The sequence below is a fragment of the Ahaetulla prasina genome, chromosome 4, assembly GCF_028640845.1.
Source record: "Ahaetulla prasina isolate Xishuangbanna chromosome 4, ASM2864084v1, whole genome shotgun sequence".
Taxonomy (NCBI): Eukaryota; Metazoa; Chordata; class Lepidosauria; order Squamata; family Colubridae; genus Ahaetulla; species Ahaetulla prasina.
This window is the reverse complement of record NC_080542.1, coordinates 141,220,895-141,236,658: the sequence shown is the minus strand read 5'-3', so window position 1 is coordinate 141,236,658 and position 15,764 is coordinate 141,220,895. Positions and strand designations below refer to the sequence as shown.

The following is a 15,764-nucleotide window of genomic DNA, read 5'->3' as shown; positions in this document are numbered from 1 at the left end:
TTCTTTGTGGCAGCCCCTCAAATATTGGAACCCTGCTACCATATTACCTCTAGCCTTTCTTTTTAATAGACTTGTTGGACACCGATATAAACTTTCAAGCACGCATGACAGGTACACAACTTGTCACCATTCACTTTTGCCAATGGATATAATAGCTTTCACTTCCCCAACATTATGTAACAGCATACCAGAAGTACATGTTAATCTCCACTGCCATAATGTGCATAGAGTTTCTGCCAATACTTTTCTCATTAAATCATGTTGCAATCGCTGAATACCAAGAAAGGCGAATTCTTCCCAACACATGCACAGAACAATCCCCAACCCACTCACAAGAAATATGTGGGTGAGGAGCATCAAATCTGGGGATACATTTGTGCCCTCCAGTTATCTAGAAAGATTATAGCTGCTAGTGCAAGGGATTAAAGAAGATAATTTCCTTTATAGAAAGTGGCTTATCCTATCCTGCCAGTATTTAAACGTAAGGTGATGTTGATCTCTTATGATAACTGAATTCTGCATTGTAGATATATCCCTGAGTGGAGGGTTGCTGTAAATCAGGGGTGAAATGCTCTCAGTTCGGACCGGATTGCCCAATCCAGTAGCGATAGCAGCGGGTGGTTCGAAGAACCGGTAGCAGAAAAATCCCTGCTCCCCCTCCACCCATGCCCAGCTGAGTCACACAATCATCAGAGGGGTTTTTTTAAACTTTTAAATGCATTTTTCTTCAGAAAAAAAAAGGCTCTGATGATCGCACAGCTCAGCTGGGATTATCTGAAGCTTTTAAATGCATTTTTTCTACAACCTCTTTGGCCAAAGATGCTGTAAAAAATGCTTTTAAAGGGTTCTGACGATCAGTCAATTTAGCTGGGATCGTCAGAACCCTTTAAAAGCATTTTTTTTACAACCTCTTCGGCTGAAGAGGTTGTAAAAAAATGCTTTTAAAAGGCTCCTCTGGCGATCCCAGCTTAGTTGCCTGATCATCAGAGGCTTTTAAAAGCATTTTTTACAACCTCTTCAGCCAAAGAGGTTGTAGAAAAAATGCTTTTAAAAGTTAAAAAAAAATGTTGGCCATGCCCACCCAGTCACATTACCCCCCCCCGCAACCAAGCCACACCCACAGAACCAGTAGTAACAAATTTTACATTTCACCCCTGGTGTAAATGACCTTCAATCATTTCCTCCCTTTTATAGAGGATATGGAAATGGTACCCCCTTAAATTGTATCTTGAACCTTGAAAATGGCTATTTTTTTTTAACCCTGGCCACAAGGGGTCTCTCTGATGGTCCATTACTGAACCATTGACGATTCAGATGTTGGACTAAGATGGGCAAAATAAATTCAGATTCAAATCCCCAAATGGCTGAATGGAACAGATCTGATGCAACCCATCTGTTTCAAAACTAAAATAACCCCAGGCCCCATACTTGGGGATAAAATGAAGACACACCCAGGTAAGCCCCCTTGCGCCCCCAAAGGAAAAAAGTTATCTAAACCAGAGGCAGTGATGGGATTCAGCCAGTTCGCACCTATTCGGGAGAACCGGTTGTAACTTTCTAAGCTGTTCGGAGAACCAGTTGTTGGAAGAAATCTTATTTTGTTTTTTTCCACTTTACAGGGCTAATCCTGTAAGGAACTGAAACATTCTGGTGTTGTTTCTAATTATTATTATTATTGTTGTTGTTGTTGTTGTTGTTGTTGTTGTTATTTAATTTCTATACTGCCCTTCTCCCGAAGGACTCAGGGTGGTTTACAGCCAGATAAAAATAACATTCATAAATACAATACAATAAAATCAGTTAAAAAACTTATTCAAATTGGCTGATAATTCAAATATAAAATACATAACATCATAAAACCCCATTAAAATCCTAATAAAACCCATTTTATGCCAGTCCCGCGCGGAAGAATCAATACGTCTTCAGCTCGCAGCGGAAGGTCCGGAGGTCAGGAAGTTGACGAAGTCCTGGGGGAAGCTCATTCCAGAGGGCAGGTGCCCCCACAGAGAAGGCTCTCGCCCTGTAGGTTGCCAACCGGCATTGTCTAATCTTTGTCTAATCTAGCCTAATCTTTATCGCCCTGCTTACAGAAACTGCCTCTCTGGTTAACCCTTATTACATTGTAACAGCTAAGGTGAAGTGCCCCTCAACGTGAGTGAGTTTGAGTTGGCCATGCCCACATGATCCCATGACCACCGATCCACACCTACCCAGCTGGCCATTAGGGCAGAGAACCAGTTGTTAAATTATTTGAATCCCACCACTGACCAGAGATCTCCAACCTCGACAACTTTAAGCCTGGCGGACTTCAGCTGCTAGCTGGGGAATTCTGGGAAGTTCACAAGGCTTTAAGTTGCCATGGTTGGAGACCCCTGATCTAAAGTGAATCAGGTAGGCTCAAATTACAGAAAGATCTTGACAGACTTGAACATTGGGCGCTATCTAACAAAATGAAATTCAACAGTGAAAAAAGTAAGGTTCTACATTTAGGCAAAAAAAACAAAATGCACAGGTACCGTATATGTGGTACCTTGCTCAATAGTAGTACCTGAGAGAGGGATCTTGAGTCCTAGTGGACAACCATTTAGATATGAGCCAGCAGTGTGCAGCTGCTGCTAAAAAAGCCAACACAGTTCTGGGCTGCATAAACAGAGGGATAGAATCAAGATCACGTGAAGTGTTAGTGCCACTTTATAATGCCTTGGTAAGGCCACACTTGGAATACTGCATTCAGTTTTGGTCACCACGATGTAAAAAAGATGCTGAGACTCTAGAAAGAGTGCAGAGAAGAGCAACAAAGATGATTAGGGGACTGGAGGCTAAAACATATGAAGAACGGTTGCAGGAACTGGGTATGTCTAGTTTAACGAAAAGAAGGACTAGGGGAGACATGATAGCAGTGTTCCAATATCTCGGGGCTGTCATAAAGAAGAGGGAGTCGGGCTGTTCTCCAAAGCACCTGAGGGTAGAACAAGAAGCGATGGGTGGAAACTGATCAAGGAAAGAAGCAACTTAGAACTGAGGAGAAATTTCCTGACAATTAGAACAATTAATAAGTGGAAAGACTTGCCTGCAGAAGTTGTGAATGCTCCAACACTGGAAATTTTTAAGAAAATGTTGGATAACCATCTGTCTGAGATGATGTAGGGTTTCCTGCCTGGGCAGGGGGTTGGACTAGAAGGCCTCCAAGGTCCCTTCCAATTCTGTTGTTATTATTATTATAGGGATAACAAAGATGCGGATGATAAATTGTCTTCCGACTACAAGCTTGGAACGCAGGTAGTCCTCAACTCACCACCAAAATAGGGACCAAAATTTCTGTTGCTAAGCAGGGTGGTTGTTATACGAGTAACACCTAATTTTACCTTTTTTTGCAATGGTTGTTGTTAAATGAATCACTGCAGCTGGTAAGTGAATCACGTGGCTGCTAAGCAAGTCCAGCTTTCCCTGCTGACTTCGCTTGTCGGAAGCTAGCTGGGAAGGTCACAAATGGCAGATCACGTGACCCTGGGATCAGTGGTGAAATGTAAAATTTGTTACTACCGGTTCTGTGGGCGTGGCTTGGTGTGTGTGGGGGGGTTCTTTAACTTTTAAAAGCATTTTTTCTACAACCTCTTCAGTTGAAGAGGTTGCAGAAAACATGCTTTTAAAAGCCTCTGACGATCCCAGCTGAACCGTGCAATCATTAGAGCTTTTTTTTTTAACTTTTAAAAGCATTTTTTTGGCCAAAAAAGTAAAAAAAACTAAAAAAAAAACTTCTGATGATCACGCGGCTCAGCTGGGCATCTGGGTGGGGCAGGGATTTTTGCTACCAGTTCTCGGAGCCACCCGCTGCCATCGCTACTGGATCGGGCGACCCGGTCCGAACCGGGAGCATTTTACCCCTGCCTGGGATGCTGCAATTATTGTAAATACATACCAGTTGTCAAGTGCCTGAATTTTCATCATGTGGTGCTGAGAATGCTATAATGGTGTTTCATTGCCTTTGTTATTTCAAACAGTCACTAAACAAATCAGGGGTAACCAACCTTGGCAACTTTAAGACTTGTGGATTTCAACTCCCAGAATTCCTGGGAGTTGAAGTCCACAAGTCTTAAAGTTGCTAAGATTGGAGACCCCTGAATCAAATGGTTGTAAGTTGAGGTCTACCTGTAGAGAAGTCCTTAAAATAATCCCTACTACCCATTTTTCTTGTTTATCTCCATATCCACCAACAAAAACAGTTCAGACTGGGGAGAGCTTTGCAATCTGAAACATCCATTATCTTCAATCCATGTGTGCTGTCACTTCTTCCGTTAGTCTTCCGGGTGAGGCAGCTATGGCAAATTTATGACCTATGGACTTCAACTCTCAGAATTCCCATGATAGCTCAGCTCCCATGCTGGCACAGAGATTCTGGGAGTGGAAGTCCCCAGGTCCTAAAGTTATCATGGTTACCCACTCCTGCCTTAGAATCTTCAGCGTGGGTTCATCTATTAGAGATCCTTGATCCGGGGATGGCGAACCTATGATACACCTGCCAGAGCTTGCACACAGAGCCCTCTCTCTGGGCACACACGCCGTCGCCAGCTGCTCTTGTTTTCCAGCGTACACGAGTGCCGGCCAGCTGGTCTTCAAAGGTGCCAAAGCGCCGGAAAACAGCATGAAAATGGCCAAAAAATGGCGAAAAACCAGGCATGTGCATGCCGGCCAGCTGGTTTTCAGGTTTCCAGTACATGCATGCACACACACATGTGGATTCCAATTTGGGCACTCGGTACTGAAAAGATTCACCATCATGTCCTAGATGGACCCCTTCTTATGGTCCAGCTGTCCTTCAACCACCTATGCAATCCAGGGAATTGGGATCCATTTGAGCATGTTTTTATTTTTATTATTTATATTTTTATACCGCCCTTCTCCGAAGACTCAGGGCAGTGTACAGCCAAAATAAAACAGTAACACAGCAATTAAAACCATATATCATTAAAAATCTAATTCAATTTGGCTAAAAGTTAAAAATAATAGAATAAAATTATAAAAACCCTAGAAAACCCCATCTGATTTTAATCTGATCCTCAAGATTTGATGTACCATGGAAGAAACAACAAACTAAGGGATATTTAATCTTGCTTTACAACATGCAAAGAGAAAGAAGAGTAGTTGTAGGGTTCCTTCAGTGGCTAAACTGCTTATCACCTTCAGATCTCTTTACCAAGCAAGTCTTTTGAAGATTTTTAAAGACCCCCTTAAATTTTTAAAGGCCCCGCCGGGCTTTGCATACCAGGAGATGAAAAGGAAGACTTTTCAAAAATCTCAACCTTCCCGAAGGGCAGGGTGCAAGGCAGACACCTTCAAGGTATAAATGTTGCTAATTCCTAGCTTCCCATCCAAAATTAAGAATGTGTTTTAAAGATTCCCCCCCCACCCCCGCTCTTGTCTTGTAGGTACAGTACTTCCCTCTTCCTGCCCATTTTAAAAGTATTTCTGAATCCCTCCTACTGGGGTTGTATGAATGTCAAGCGGTTCTCCAGGGTAAACAGCGGGAGGAAAAACAGCATTAAAAAGTGGTTTAAAATATGTGTGAAATTCTGTGTCTGTCTGTGTATCTCAGTGCTGGGATTCAAAATATTTTTCTTCTTGTTCTGTGGGCGTGGCTTGGTGGGCGTGGCAGGGAAAGGTTACTGCAAAATCCCCATTTCCTCCCGATCAGCTGGGAATTGGGAGGCAGAGAATAGAAGGGGGCGGGGCTTGTCAGAGGTGGTATTTACCGGTTCTCCGAACTACTCAGAATTCCCGCTACCAATTCTCCAGAACTGGTCAGAACCTGCTGAATACCGCCTCTGATGTGTCTGTGTATCTATGTCTCCATGTGTGTGCATGCTTGCATGTATGTGGGTGAGTGTCATAGCACTTAAACTGAGATCGATATTTCCCAGTCCTACAAAGCCAAACCATCTTTCTGAGATTCAACTGCAGGCTCCAACTTTATGAAAACTGACCTAGGACCAGAACCCAAGACCTGGAAGGGGCAATGCGAGGACATCAAGACCACCTTCACCGTTCAACAACAGATTCAATCTACTTGAACCGCTGATGGATCTTGTGTCTGAGTAATGGCAGTGCACTTGAAGAATGAATTAGAGGTAGTCCTGGACTTATGACCACCAGTGAGCCCAAAATTTCTGTGGCTAAGAAAGATGATTGTTAAGTGAGCTTTGCCCCATTTTACGGCCATTCTTGCCAGAGTTATTAATTGAGTAACTGCAGTTGTTAAGTGAATCATGCGGTCATTACTCTGGTTTCCCCCTTGACTTTGCTTGTCAGAAAGTCGCAAAAAGTGATCACATGACCCTGGGACACCGCAACCGTTATAAATATGAGTCGGTTGCCAATTTTGATTGAGTGACCCTGGGGATGCTGCAACAGTCGTAAGTGTGAAAACTGGTCACAAGTCACTTTTTTTTACTGCCGTTGTAACTTTGAATGGCAATTAACGGAACTGTTGTATATCGAGGGCAAAGAGAAGCAAAACAATTAGAAGGCTTCTTCCAAAACATGACAGCTTCGTGGATCCCTTGTCTTGCTCTCACACTCTCCCCCCACCACTCAACATCCTTCCCCAATGGCGCTGTTAAGTGACAGGCTTGTGCACATTCCTTTCTGCCCCACCCCCAACCTGTTGCAGCTACTGCCAAAAAAAAAACCCCAACAACAACAACCACATTTCACGCGGCACTCTGCACAGATCGGGGGAAGCAAGCATTCAAAAGAACAACTTCCAACTTCTTGCCCGTGGGTCAGGAGCAGAGCAGGCTGCGTTCCCACGACTGACCAGCAATTAGCCAATCAGATTTAGCCTGCGGTCTGCGCAGAGCTCTCTGCGGATCTGAACATCGTGAGAACGGAGCAACTAACCCTGTCCGGTGAACGCAGCCAGCCAGCAGACTTACGGGGATGTGAACGCGCAGCATCCGTTTCTTCTGGCCGGCGTCCTTCTTCTTACCAGACGAGGCATCTTTCTTCTTGCCGTCCATGGCCGTGCTTCCCATCGCAGGGATGCGAACAGAGGCTGTCAACCAGTTTCCTACGGCCAATTCCACCCGCCCTGCAAAAGCTCGGGTCCCCGAGTTGGGGCGCAGAAAGCTATCAAAAGGCGGAGGAAGTTTGCTGGCCGCTGCTCGGGCTTCGGAGGCCGAGAGATGGGTCAGCGAAGAGACCAAAGGAGCCTCTGCTCATCGTCCGCCAGCTCGAGACCCGGATGCCCCTGCGAGACAACGCGATCCCACTGGCGGGACACCGAGGTTGCTGCAGAGTCAGAATCCACCACAATTTCCCTAAACCCTGGACTAAAGTTTCCAGACTGGCATTTTCCGGGAGTCCCCGCGCGCTCAGGGAAAACGCCAGAAAGCACTCCGTGCAAAAGGGGGTGCAAGGAGGGCGTGGAAACGCAGCCCGAGCCCCAGCAGGGCTAGGCTGTAGACCGCGCGCCCCCTTCTTTAGCGGGCGCGGGGCAAGGGCGTTGCAATCCTCCTTCAGAGGTCGGCGGATTCCCGGGCAAGCGGGTGCAGCTGGCAGGCAGACGCGAGAGGGAGCGCGAAGACGCTCAGCGGCTGCACCAGCCTCTTTCGGGCGTGCAAGAGGCGAATCTGACAGCGGCCACGGCACAAACAAGAGGAAAAGAAGCGAGGGGGAAAAACGAGGAAACCCTGCCCAAAGAGGGAGGTGCAAACCTGTGTGTGTATGTGTGTGTGTGTGTAAATATATTTCTAGCCGCCGAGGAGGCGGAGAGGCAGCTAACAGGAAGTGAACGCTCATAAAAGGCAACTTTCTCCCGGCCAGCCCTGGCACAATGCGCGCACACGCCCCTCGGCGCCTTCCGCGCCTCTCCCCTGTGGCCAAGGCCGCCGGAGACCTCCGCCGAGCAACCGCTTGAAGGACGCCCTTCGGCCGCTTCAGCCGCTGCACGTCTCTCGGTTACTCCTCGGTGGATTGGCCAGATCTGGAAGGAATCCACCGGAGGTGCTGGGCAGGCGGGGTATCCAGCGCTCTCCGCAATTCCTCCGGAGCTCTCTGGACTGGGCAACGGTGGGTGACCCGCGGGGACGAAACCACGCGTGGCCCCCCAGGTGCCTGGTCTGGAGCGGGGAGCGCGCGGCGGAGGGCGCGCCGCCGTCAGACACGCCTGCCCTCTGCGCAGCTGGCACAGTCTGCGGGAGGCGCCAGCGGCCAAAGGTGCCCAGACTGCAGTGGCCTGAATGCTCCCGCGCGTGTTTTTTTCCCCCCACACAAGGGTGGATTTTGCGATTTCTGTGGCTCTTTTGAAAACAAAAGGTCGCTTTTCCTTTAAAGAGATGCTCACAGACGACAGCCTTTTCCTCTTCATTATTGGAGGGAAGAATTTCTGTTTGGCCACTCAAAAAACGCTCTTAGTCACTGATGCCCTGGTCATCCCAGCGTCTGGACTGCTGCAACGCGACTATACGTTTTAAGAGTATTCAGAAGATAACAGCTAGCACAAAATGCAGCAGAGCAAAAAGTTTTAGGGGACCCTAGGGTGGCCCATGAAAGCCACTGTTGTCTGAGCTATACTGTCACCCATTTGAGATGTTGGCTCTTTACTTTTAAAACTTTTCATGGCATGGAGGTCTAGGATATCTGAGGAACCTTCTCGCTCTAATGAGATTGGCCCACCCCATTCATTCTGGCAGAAAGGGTATGCTGTGCCCACCCCACCCCCACCCCCACCCCCAGTCAAGAATCCTGGCTAGAGCGTATGCACCAAGACAAATTCCTTGTGTGTCCAATCACACTTGGCCAATAAAATTCTATTCTATTCTATTCTAATTCTATTCTAGTAGAGTCACTAGAAGAAGGAACTTTTCTGTCACAACTACGACCCTCTCTCTGGAACATCATCCCCCCTCCCCCCAAGATTTGCGCCACCCTCTTGACCTTCCGAAAGGCTAAAAGGAAACTCTGCCAATTAGCCTGGGACCCCAATGTGCCTTTCGACTGGAGGTGATTAGTGGACTAGGAAGAAGATTCCAATTCTACCTCGTCTCATTCTGCTTGTTAACTTATTTAATTTCGGTTTACTTTACCATTTAACGTTTTGTATGTTTGTTTTTACGATGATGTAAGCTGCCCAGAATTTCCTGACAGATGGGCAGCATAACAACTTAATAAATTTATAAACAAACAAGCAACCGTGCAGCTAATGCACTGCCACACCAATATTCAGTAGTTTGCCTTTTTGGCTCTTTGGCTTTTGACCTTCAGCAGCGTGAGCCCAACTGTGTTTACTATTGAAGAGGAGGTCAAGCCCAGGCAGAGGTAACAAGACTGCTAAATAAATAAATAAATAAAGAGAAGCACAAGCCCTGAAATTTGCAAGAAGTTTTTTTTCCCCTCACAGACAGATTTAGTGTGAGCTAAATTACCCCTGGAATCTCAAGGTCTCTTTTGCTGCAGTTGCAACCAATTGCAATTCCAGGGAATAGAAAGATTTTCCAGCACAATTGTTTCTACCCCACCTTGCTGAGGTGTGATCATTGGCTCATCCAGTGGTCACACCTCAGTAAGTAAGTGGGGTAGAAGCAGTTGTGCTGACCGCAGCTTTGGAGGAAGCAACACTGGCTAATTCATCAGTCAACCAGCATCCATCGCTATGGATGGGAGTAACTGTGTTTGATCTCCAAAATATATGCCATCCAGGGATTACATCGATACCACAAAGTTTGAACCACACTGTTGTTTTTCAAGCTCAGCAACTTTAAGATGCATGGACATCAGCTCCCGGAAACTATCTCCGTAGACATTCAACTAGAATTCCCCAACCAGCATGGCTGGCTGTGGGAAATTCTGGGAGTTGAAGTCCATGCATCTCAAACCGGCTGAGTGTGAGAAACACTGGTGCAGGTAGTTCTCCACTTATAACAGTTTGTTTAGTGACTGTTCGAAGTTACAACAGCACTGAAAAAAGCGATTTAGGGGCGTTTTTCACACTTATGACCATTGCAGCATCCCCAGGGTCACGTGATCAAAATTCAGATACTTGACAACTTCTTCAGATTTATGACGGTTGCATTGTCCTGGGATCATGTGATCCCCTTTTGTGACCTTCTGAGAAGCAAAGTCAATGGGGAGGCTAGATTCACTTAACAACCGTGTTACTAATTTAACAACTCCAGTGATTCACTTAAAAACTGTGGCAAAGGTTGTAAAATGGGGCAAAACTCACTTAACAAATGTCTCACTTAGCAACATAAATTTTGGGCTCAATTGTGATCGTAAGTCGAGGACGACCTGTAGATAGTACGTCTCAAATCTTGACCCTTAATATTTCTATCTCCTTGCTAGCAAAGGGGAATCATTTTTTACATGGATGGAGGTTATTGGGGCAAGTTGATTGAGCTCCAGTGCAGCCTCTGTCCACCCCTTTCCTGTTCAGCTTCCCTTATCTGGACACAAGTTACAAAAACTGCTGGGAAGCAAATACCGCAACATGTATGTGCATCAAATGTCACAGACGAAGGACATAAGGGCAGGATTCGTGTGATGATGACGACACTATACACATCTTGCTATTTTGCCTTGGTGAGCCATTGCAGGGTGGCCGCTGGCATGGAAGCAGCTGCGCTTGGAAGCAGATGGGAGAACAGGAATAGAAATTTGATATTAGATTTCTCCTTCCAAATTTGCAGCCTTTTCTGTGCCTTGGAATGATGTATGAACATGCACGTACACACACACACACACGGGACCGATATAACTTCTTAGAGAAGCAGAATGCAATGTTTTTTTTTGTTTTGTTTACATTTATACCCCGCCCTTCTCCGAAGACTCAGGGCGGCTTACAATGTATAAGGCAATAGTCTCATTCTATTTGTATATATATATATTTTTACAAAGTCAACTTATTGCCCCCCCAACAATCTGGGTCCTCATTTTACCTACCTTATAAAGGGTGGAAGGCTGAGTCAACCTTGGGCCGGGCTCGAACCTTCAGTAATTGCAGGCTTTGTGTTCTAATAACAGGCTTCTCTATTGCCTGAGCTATCCCGGCCCCGTATGTTGAGAATATGTTAATCCCTACCACCCGTGCTGACCCATTGTACAGTTCTGAAGCTCAGCATTTACTTTTTAAATGTCAGTCTGATTGAAGTCATTTAAATTGCTGAGATTTCAGCACTTAGATCCAGATTTTTGCCTCCTTTAAATTTACCAGGCCTATTGAAATCCACAGGACTTTCAAAATTTGAAGACTTGTTAGCTGTCTTGGAGAAAACATTTTTATAAGGACGGCCTCCAAACAGGTAAAAGAATTAAACAATTTTTAGGCTGGTTGAGTTTAGCTGGGACTAATGATTTTGTTACCATCTTTATCTGAGAGTAATTGTCTTGAAAACCACATCCAGTTTCAAGTTTGGATATCTGAAAAAAAATCACATCAAGATTTTCTAACATGCTGAGATCATGTTTGGAGGTTCTGTGAATTGGGGTGTGTCAATGGGAGGAACAGCTTTCTCAGAAGTGATTCTGTGGGAAATTAATTTTCCCCACAAAGTCTTACCTGGCCCTTTCTCTGATATTTTATTTTATTTCCCCAGATGTTTAAATAACTTTAAATAGACGTCGTCCTTACCCTGCCTGATTATTCCCACTGTCCAGGTTTTACGACTTCTTCGGTAAGAAATATAGTATTCTCCATTTCTCTCCATGATCTCTTCTGTTTAGGGAATAAAGTTGTGTAAGTTATTTTGAATAAACAAATACATCTGTGCAAGGGTTTAGACACGCAAACAATATAAGAAGGCTACGGTGAAAATTCTAGGGTATGTTATTTTTAAAAATCAATTTGCTTTGCTTCATGTGGCATGTTTGTTTTGGCTGAACATTTGTACACTGTGGAAAGTCACAGAAGATTAGGATATGTTGTCCTAAAGATGTTCTCACTTATCGCGAACACATTACCTCTAGTCCCACTGAAACCGGCATTCCTACCAGATAAATCCAGCATGACTTTAATTCAGTATTCCCAAAACATTTTCTTACACACTTACATTAAACTGGCCTGCTGAAAGTTTAAACAAATTTAGAGTTTTGTCCCTTGCAGTTTTGGTTATGGAGCTGATTATTATTATGGTTCATTCCATAGTCAGCCAGATGCTCAGATTGGACTTGGCAGTATCCCAAGGATTACTATTATCAAATTGAGCTATTATCAAATGAGCCAGCAGTGTGCAGCAGCTGCCAAAAAAGCCAACACAGTTCTGGGCTGCATAAACAGAGGGATAGAATCAAGAACACGTGAAGTGTTAATACCACTTTATAAGGCCTCGGTAAGGCCACACTTGGAATACTGCATCCAGTTTTGGTCACCACGATGTAAAAAAGATGTTGAGACTCTAGAAAGAGTGCAGAGAAGAGCAACAAAGATGATTAGGGGACTGGAGGCTAAAACATATGAAGAACGGGTGCAGGAACTCGGTATGCCTAGTTTAATAAAAAGAAGGACTAGGGGAGACATGATAGCAGTCTTCCAATATCTCAGGGGTTGCCACAAAGAAGAGGGAGTCGGGCTGTTCTCCAAAGCACCTGAGGGTAGAACAAGAAGCAATGGGTGGAAACTAATTAAGGAGAGAAGCAACCTAGAACTAAGGAGAAATTTCCTGACAGAACAATTAATCAGTGGAACAACTTGCCTGCAGAAGTTGTAAATGCTCCAACACTGGAAATTTTTAAGAAAATGTTGGATAGCCATTTGTCTGAAATGGTGTAGGGTTTCCTGCCTGGGCAGGGGGTTGGACTAGAAGACCTCCAAGGTTTCTTCCAACTCTGATATTATTATTATTATAAATTTATATGCTTACCCACCTCATGGTTTAAGGCAGGGGTGAAATGTAAAATCTGTTATTATCGGTTCTGTGGGTGTGCCTTGGTGGGGGCGGTAATGTGACTGGGTGAGCGGAGCCATTTTTTTTTTTTTACTTTTAAATCATTTTTTTTTTGGCCGAAAAAATGCTTTTAAAAGTTAAAAAAAACAAAGTCTCTTATGATTGCGCGGCTCAGCTGGGCATGGGGAGGGGGACGGGGATTTTTGCTACCGGTTCTCCGAACCACCTGCCATCATCGCTATCGGATCGGGCGATCCGGTCCAAACCGGGAGCATTTCATCTCTGGTTTAAGGCGACTGAGCAGATATTGGGCAACTATCTGAACCACTGTTTTTTTTCCCCATTATAGCTTGATAATGATATTTGAAACCAATATTTGTAATTAATAAGTCACAGCTCATGTCTTAAAACTGTACCAGGCCATGATTGCTTACTTAAATCACAATTTAAGGAAACCGTGGTTCAACAAATAGCATAAACCCAGCCAATGACATCATTAGCATTTTTTAAAGATGAACAAGGTATGGTGAAGCCTCTGCTTTAGGGAGTGCCAGACAAATGATCAAAGCTAGTGTTTGAAAAATGCAAGAAGCATTTTGGAACCTCCTTTAGCAAAACAGGTCCTCAGACGTTTGGGATTGGATGGGCTGGCTGGGAATTACTGAACTGAAGACTTACACATCTGGTAAGTACAAAACTGAAGAAGATTGCTTGAAAATTTTGGTTTATCCAAGGAGGACCAGCTGTAAGGGGAAGTGTCCCTCCGTGGAAAACAAATAATCTGGGGTTGCTGTGCAGGTATCCCTCCACTTACAATAATTTATTTACTGACCATTCAAAGTTAGAATGGCACTGAAAAATGATAACAGCACTTAATGACTGCCACAGCAATCCAACAGTTACGCAATCAGAATGACAAGCAAAGTCAAAGGGGCAACCGGGTTCATTTAGCGACTTCATGATTCAATTAACAACTGCAGTGATTCAGATCAGTGGCAAAAGAAAGTTGCAGAATTGCAAGGTGGTCATCTAACAACCACCTTGCTTAGCAATGGAAGTTCTGGTCCTAATTGTAGTCATAAATGAAGGACTATCTGTAATGCAAATGACCATGCAGAAAGCCTGCCATATCTGAGTAGCAAGAAGCCAGAAAACTACTGATGGCAGCAAAGAGATGCGGGAAACTGCTGCCATCTAATGGTCTTTTGGGTTTCTGCAATCCAAATGTGACAGCTCTGCTTAATAGGAAATTGTGGAGTGTGATTTTTCTGTGGGTTTTTTTTCCCAATCCACATTGAATATTTGTATCTTCCCTGTAGCATGGTGCCACATCTCAGCTCTAAAACCAGGGTCCTGTCCATAGGTCCCAGGGGAGAGCAAGCCTGCTTTTCAAATAAGGAGAATGGAAGAAAATTCACACCCTTCAATTACACATCCATCCTTACAGAAACAGAACAGAAGAGGCCAAGAATAGCCCACTCTCTAGTGTGTACCTTGAAGACCTCTCAAGGTTTATGGGAAAATATTTTCTGTGCTTCCTTTACCCACTAACTAAATCAAATTGGATGCAAAGATAAATTTGGTTCTTAACAATAATCACCTGAAAAAGACCATCTGATTCACAGAAAAGATGTCCAGCAAAATGGGAAATATCAAACTCACTTCCTGGTTTCAAGAAGTTAAAATATAACACAAACATTTCTGACATATATTGAGAACAGTGAGTGTTTAGTGATCAGATGCATACTAGAGCTGCATTTTTATGTCTGTTCCTGCTTCTACAAATAATGGAGTTCTGATGATGCAGCATTTAATTAGTTTTAGTTCCTTTCTGGTGATCATCATAGAAAACATCTTGGATGTTTTCAAATAATAAACTCTATTTGTAGATATTGAATACCATTACAGAAACAGCATAAACTTTTCCAACAGCTAGGTCAAGTCTGCTGCCTGTGGCCAGAGTGCTAGAAACTGGGAGATTGTGAGTTCTAGTCCGGCTTTAGGCATGAAAGCCAACTGAGTGACTTTGGGCTAATCACTAGGAGATTGTGAGTTCTAGTCCTGCTTTAGGCATAAAGGCAGGCCGGGTAACTCTTTCTCAGCCCAAACCTCCTCACAGGCTAGTGGGAAAAATAGGAAGTGGAAATAGCATAAGATGCATTTTCCACCTTGAGTTATTTATAAAACAATAAAGTTGGGAGATAGATAGATAGACACACAGACAGACAGATAGACAGATAGATAGATAAAATGAAGAATGCAAACATTTTTCATTCAATACGTACAATTTCTCTTCACAGGACATGATTTAGCCAGTTTGGGCCAGTTCACTCGAACTGGTAGCGGAAATTGTGGGTGGGCCTGCCTACCCGCCCGCCCACCCCGGCTGTATGTCATTCTATTTAGGCATGTTTTTGAAGCTGGGCGCATGCAAGGAAGGTGTGCGCCCCAGCAAAGCGCATGCACAGAAGGCCAAGCACATGTATGGACAGGGCACGCTCACAATTGCGAACCAGTAGGAAAAGTAAGTCAATACCACCCCTGGACGTGACCCCATTTCATTTTGTCACAACAGTATACACAAACATTGTCATAAGTAAAAAAAACATATCATGAAGAATATATATATGTGTGTGTGTGTGTGTGTGTGTGTGTGTAGGTCTTTGGTTATTCGGGTTTTCTCCCGCGTAAAATGGGAAGTGTCTTGGCGACATTTCGACGAAGTCTCATTCGTCATCTTCAGGCTTCAGCTTCGTGCTTCTGGGAGCAATCCCAGAAGCACGAAGCTGAAGCCTGAAGATGACGAATGAGACTTTGTTGAAACGTCGCCAAGACACTTCCAATTTTACGCGGGAGAAAACCCGAATAACCAAAGACCTACATATA

The 15,764-nt window shown here is 44.4% G+C and overlaps 1 protein-coding gene across 3 annotated transcripts in view; it reads right to left on the bottom strand.

Moving 5' to 3' along the window:
* The window catches only part of PRKAG2 (protein kinase AMP-activated non-catalytic subunit gamma 2), a 285,727-nt gene extending 276,435 nt beyond the window's left edge, over positions 1-9,292 (bottom strand). The window contains exon 1 of one of the 3 annotated variants that reach the window (XM_058183747.1): positions 6,933-9,292. In XM_058183747.1, the coding sequence (XP_058039730.1) occupies positions 6,933-7,031 (99 nt within the window). In that variant the 5' untranslated portion in view covers positions 7,032-9,292. Of the gene's footprint in view, positions 1-6,897 lie in introns of all 3 variants that reach the window. The other 2 variants (XM_058183748.1, XM_058183746.1) reach the window with 2 other exon arrangements.
* Between the last annotated feature and the right edge of the window lie 6,472 nt (positions 9,293-15,764).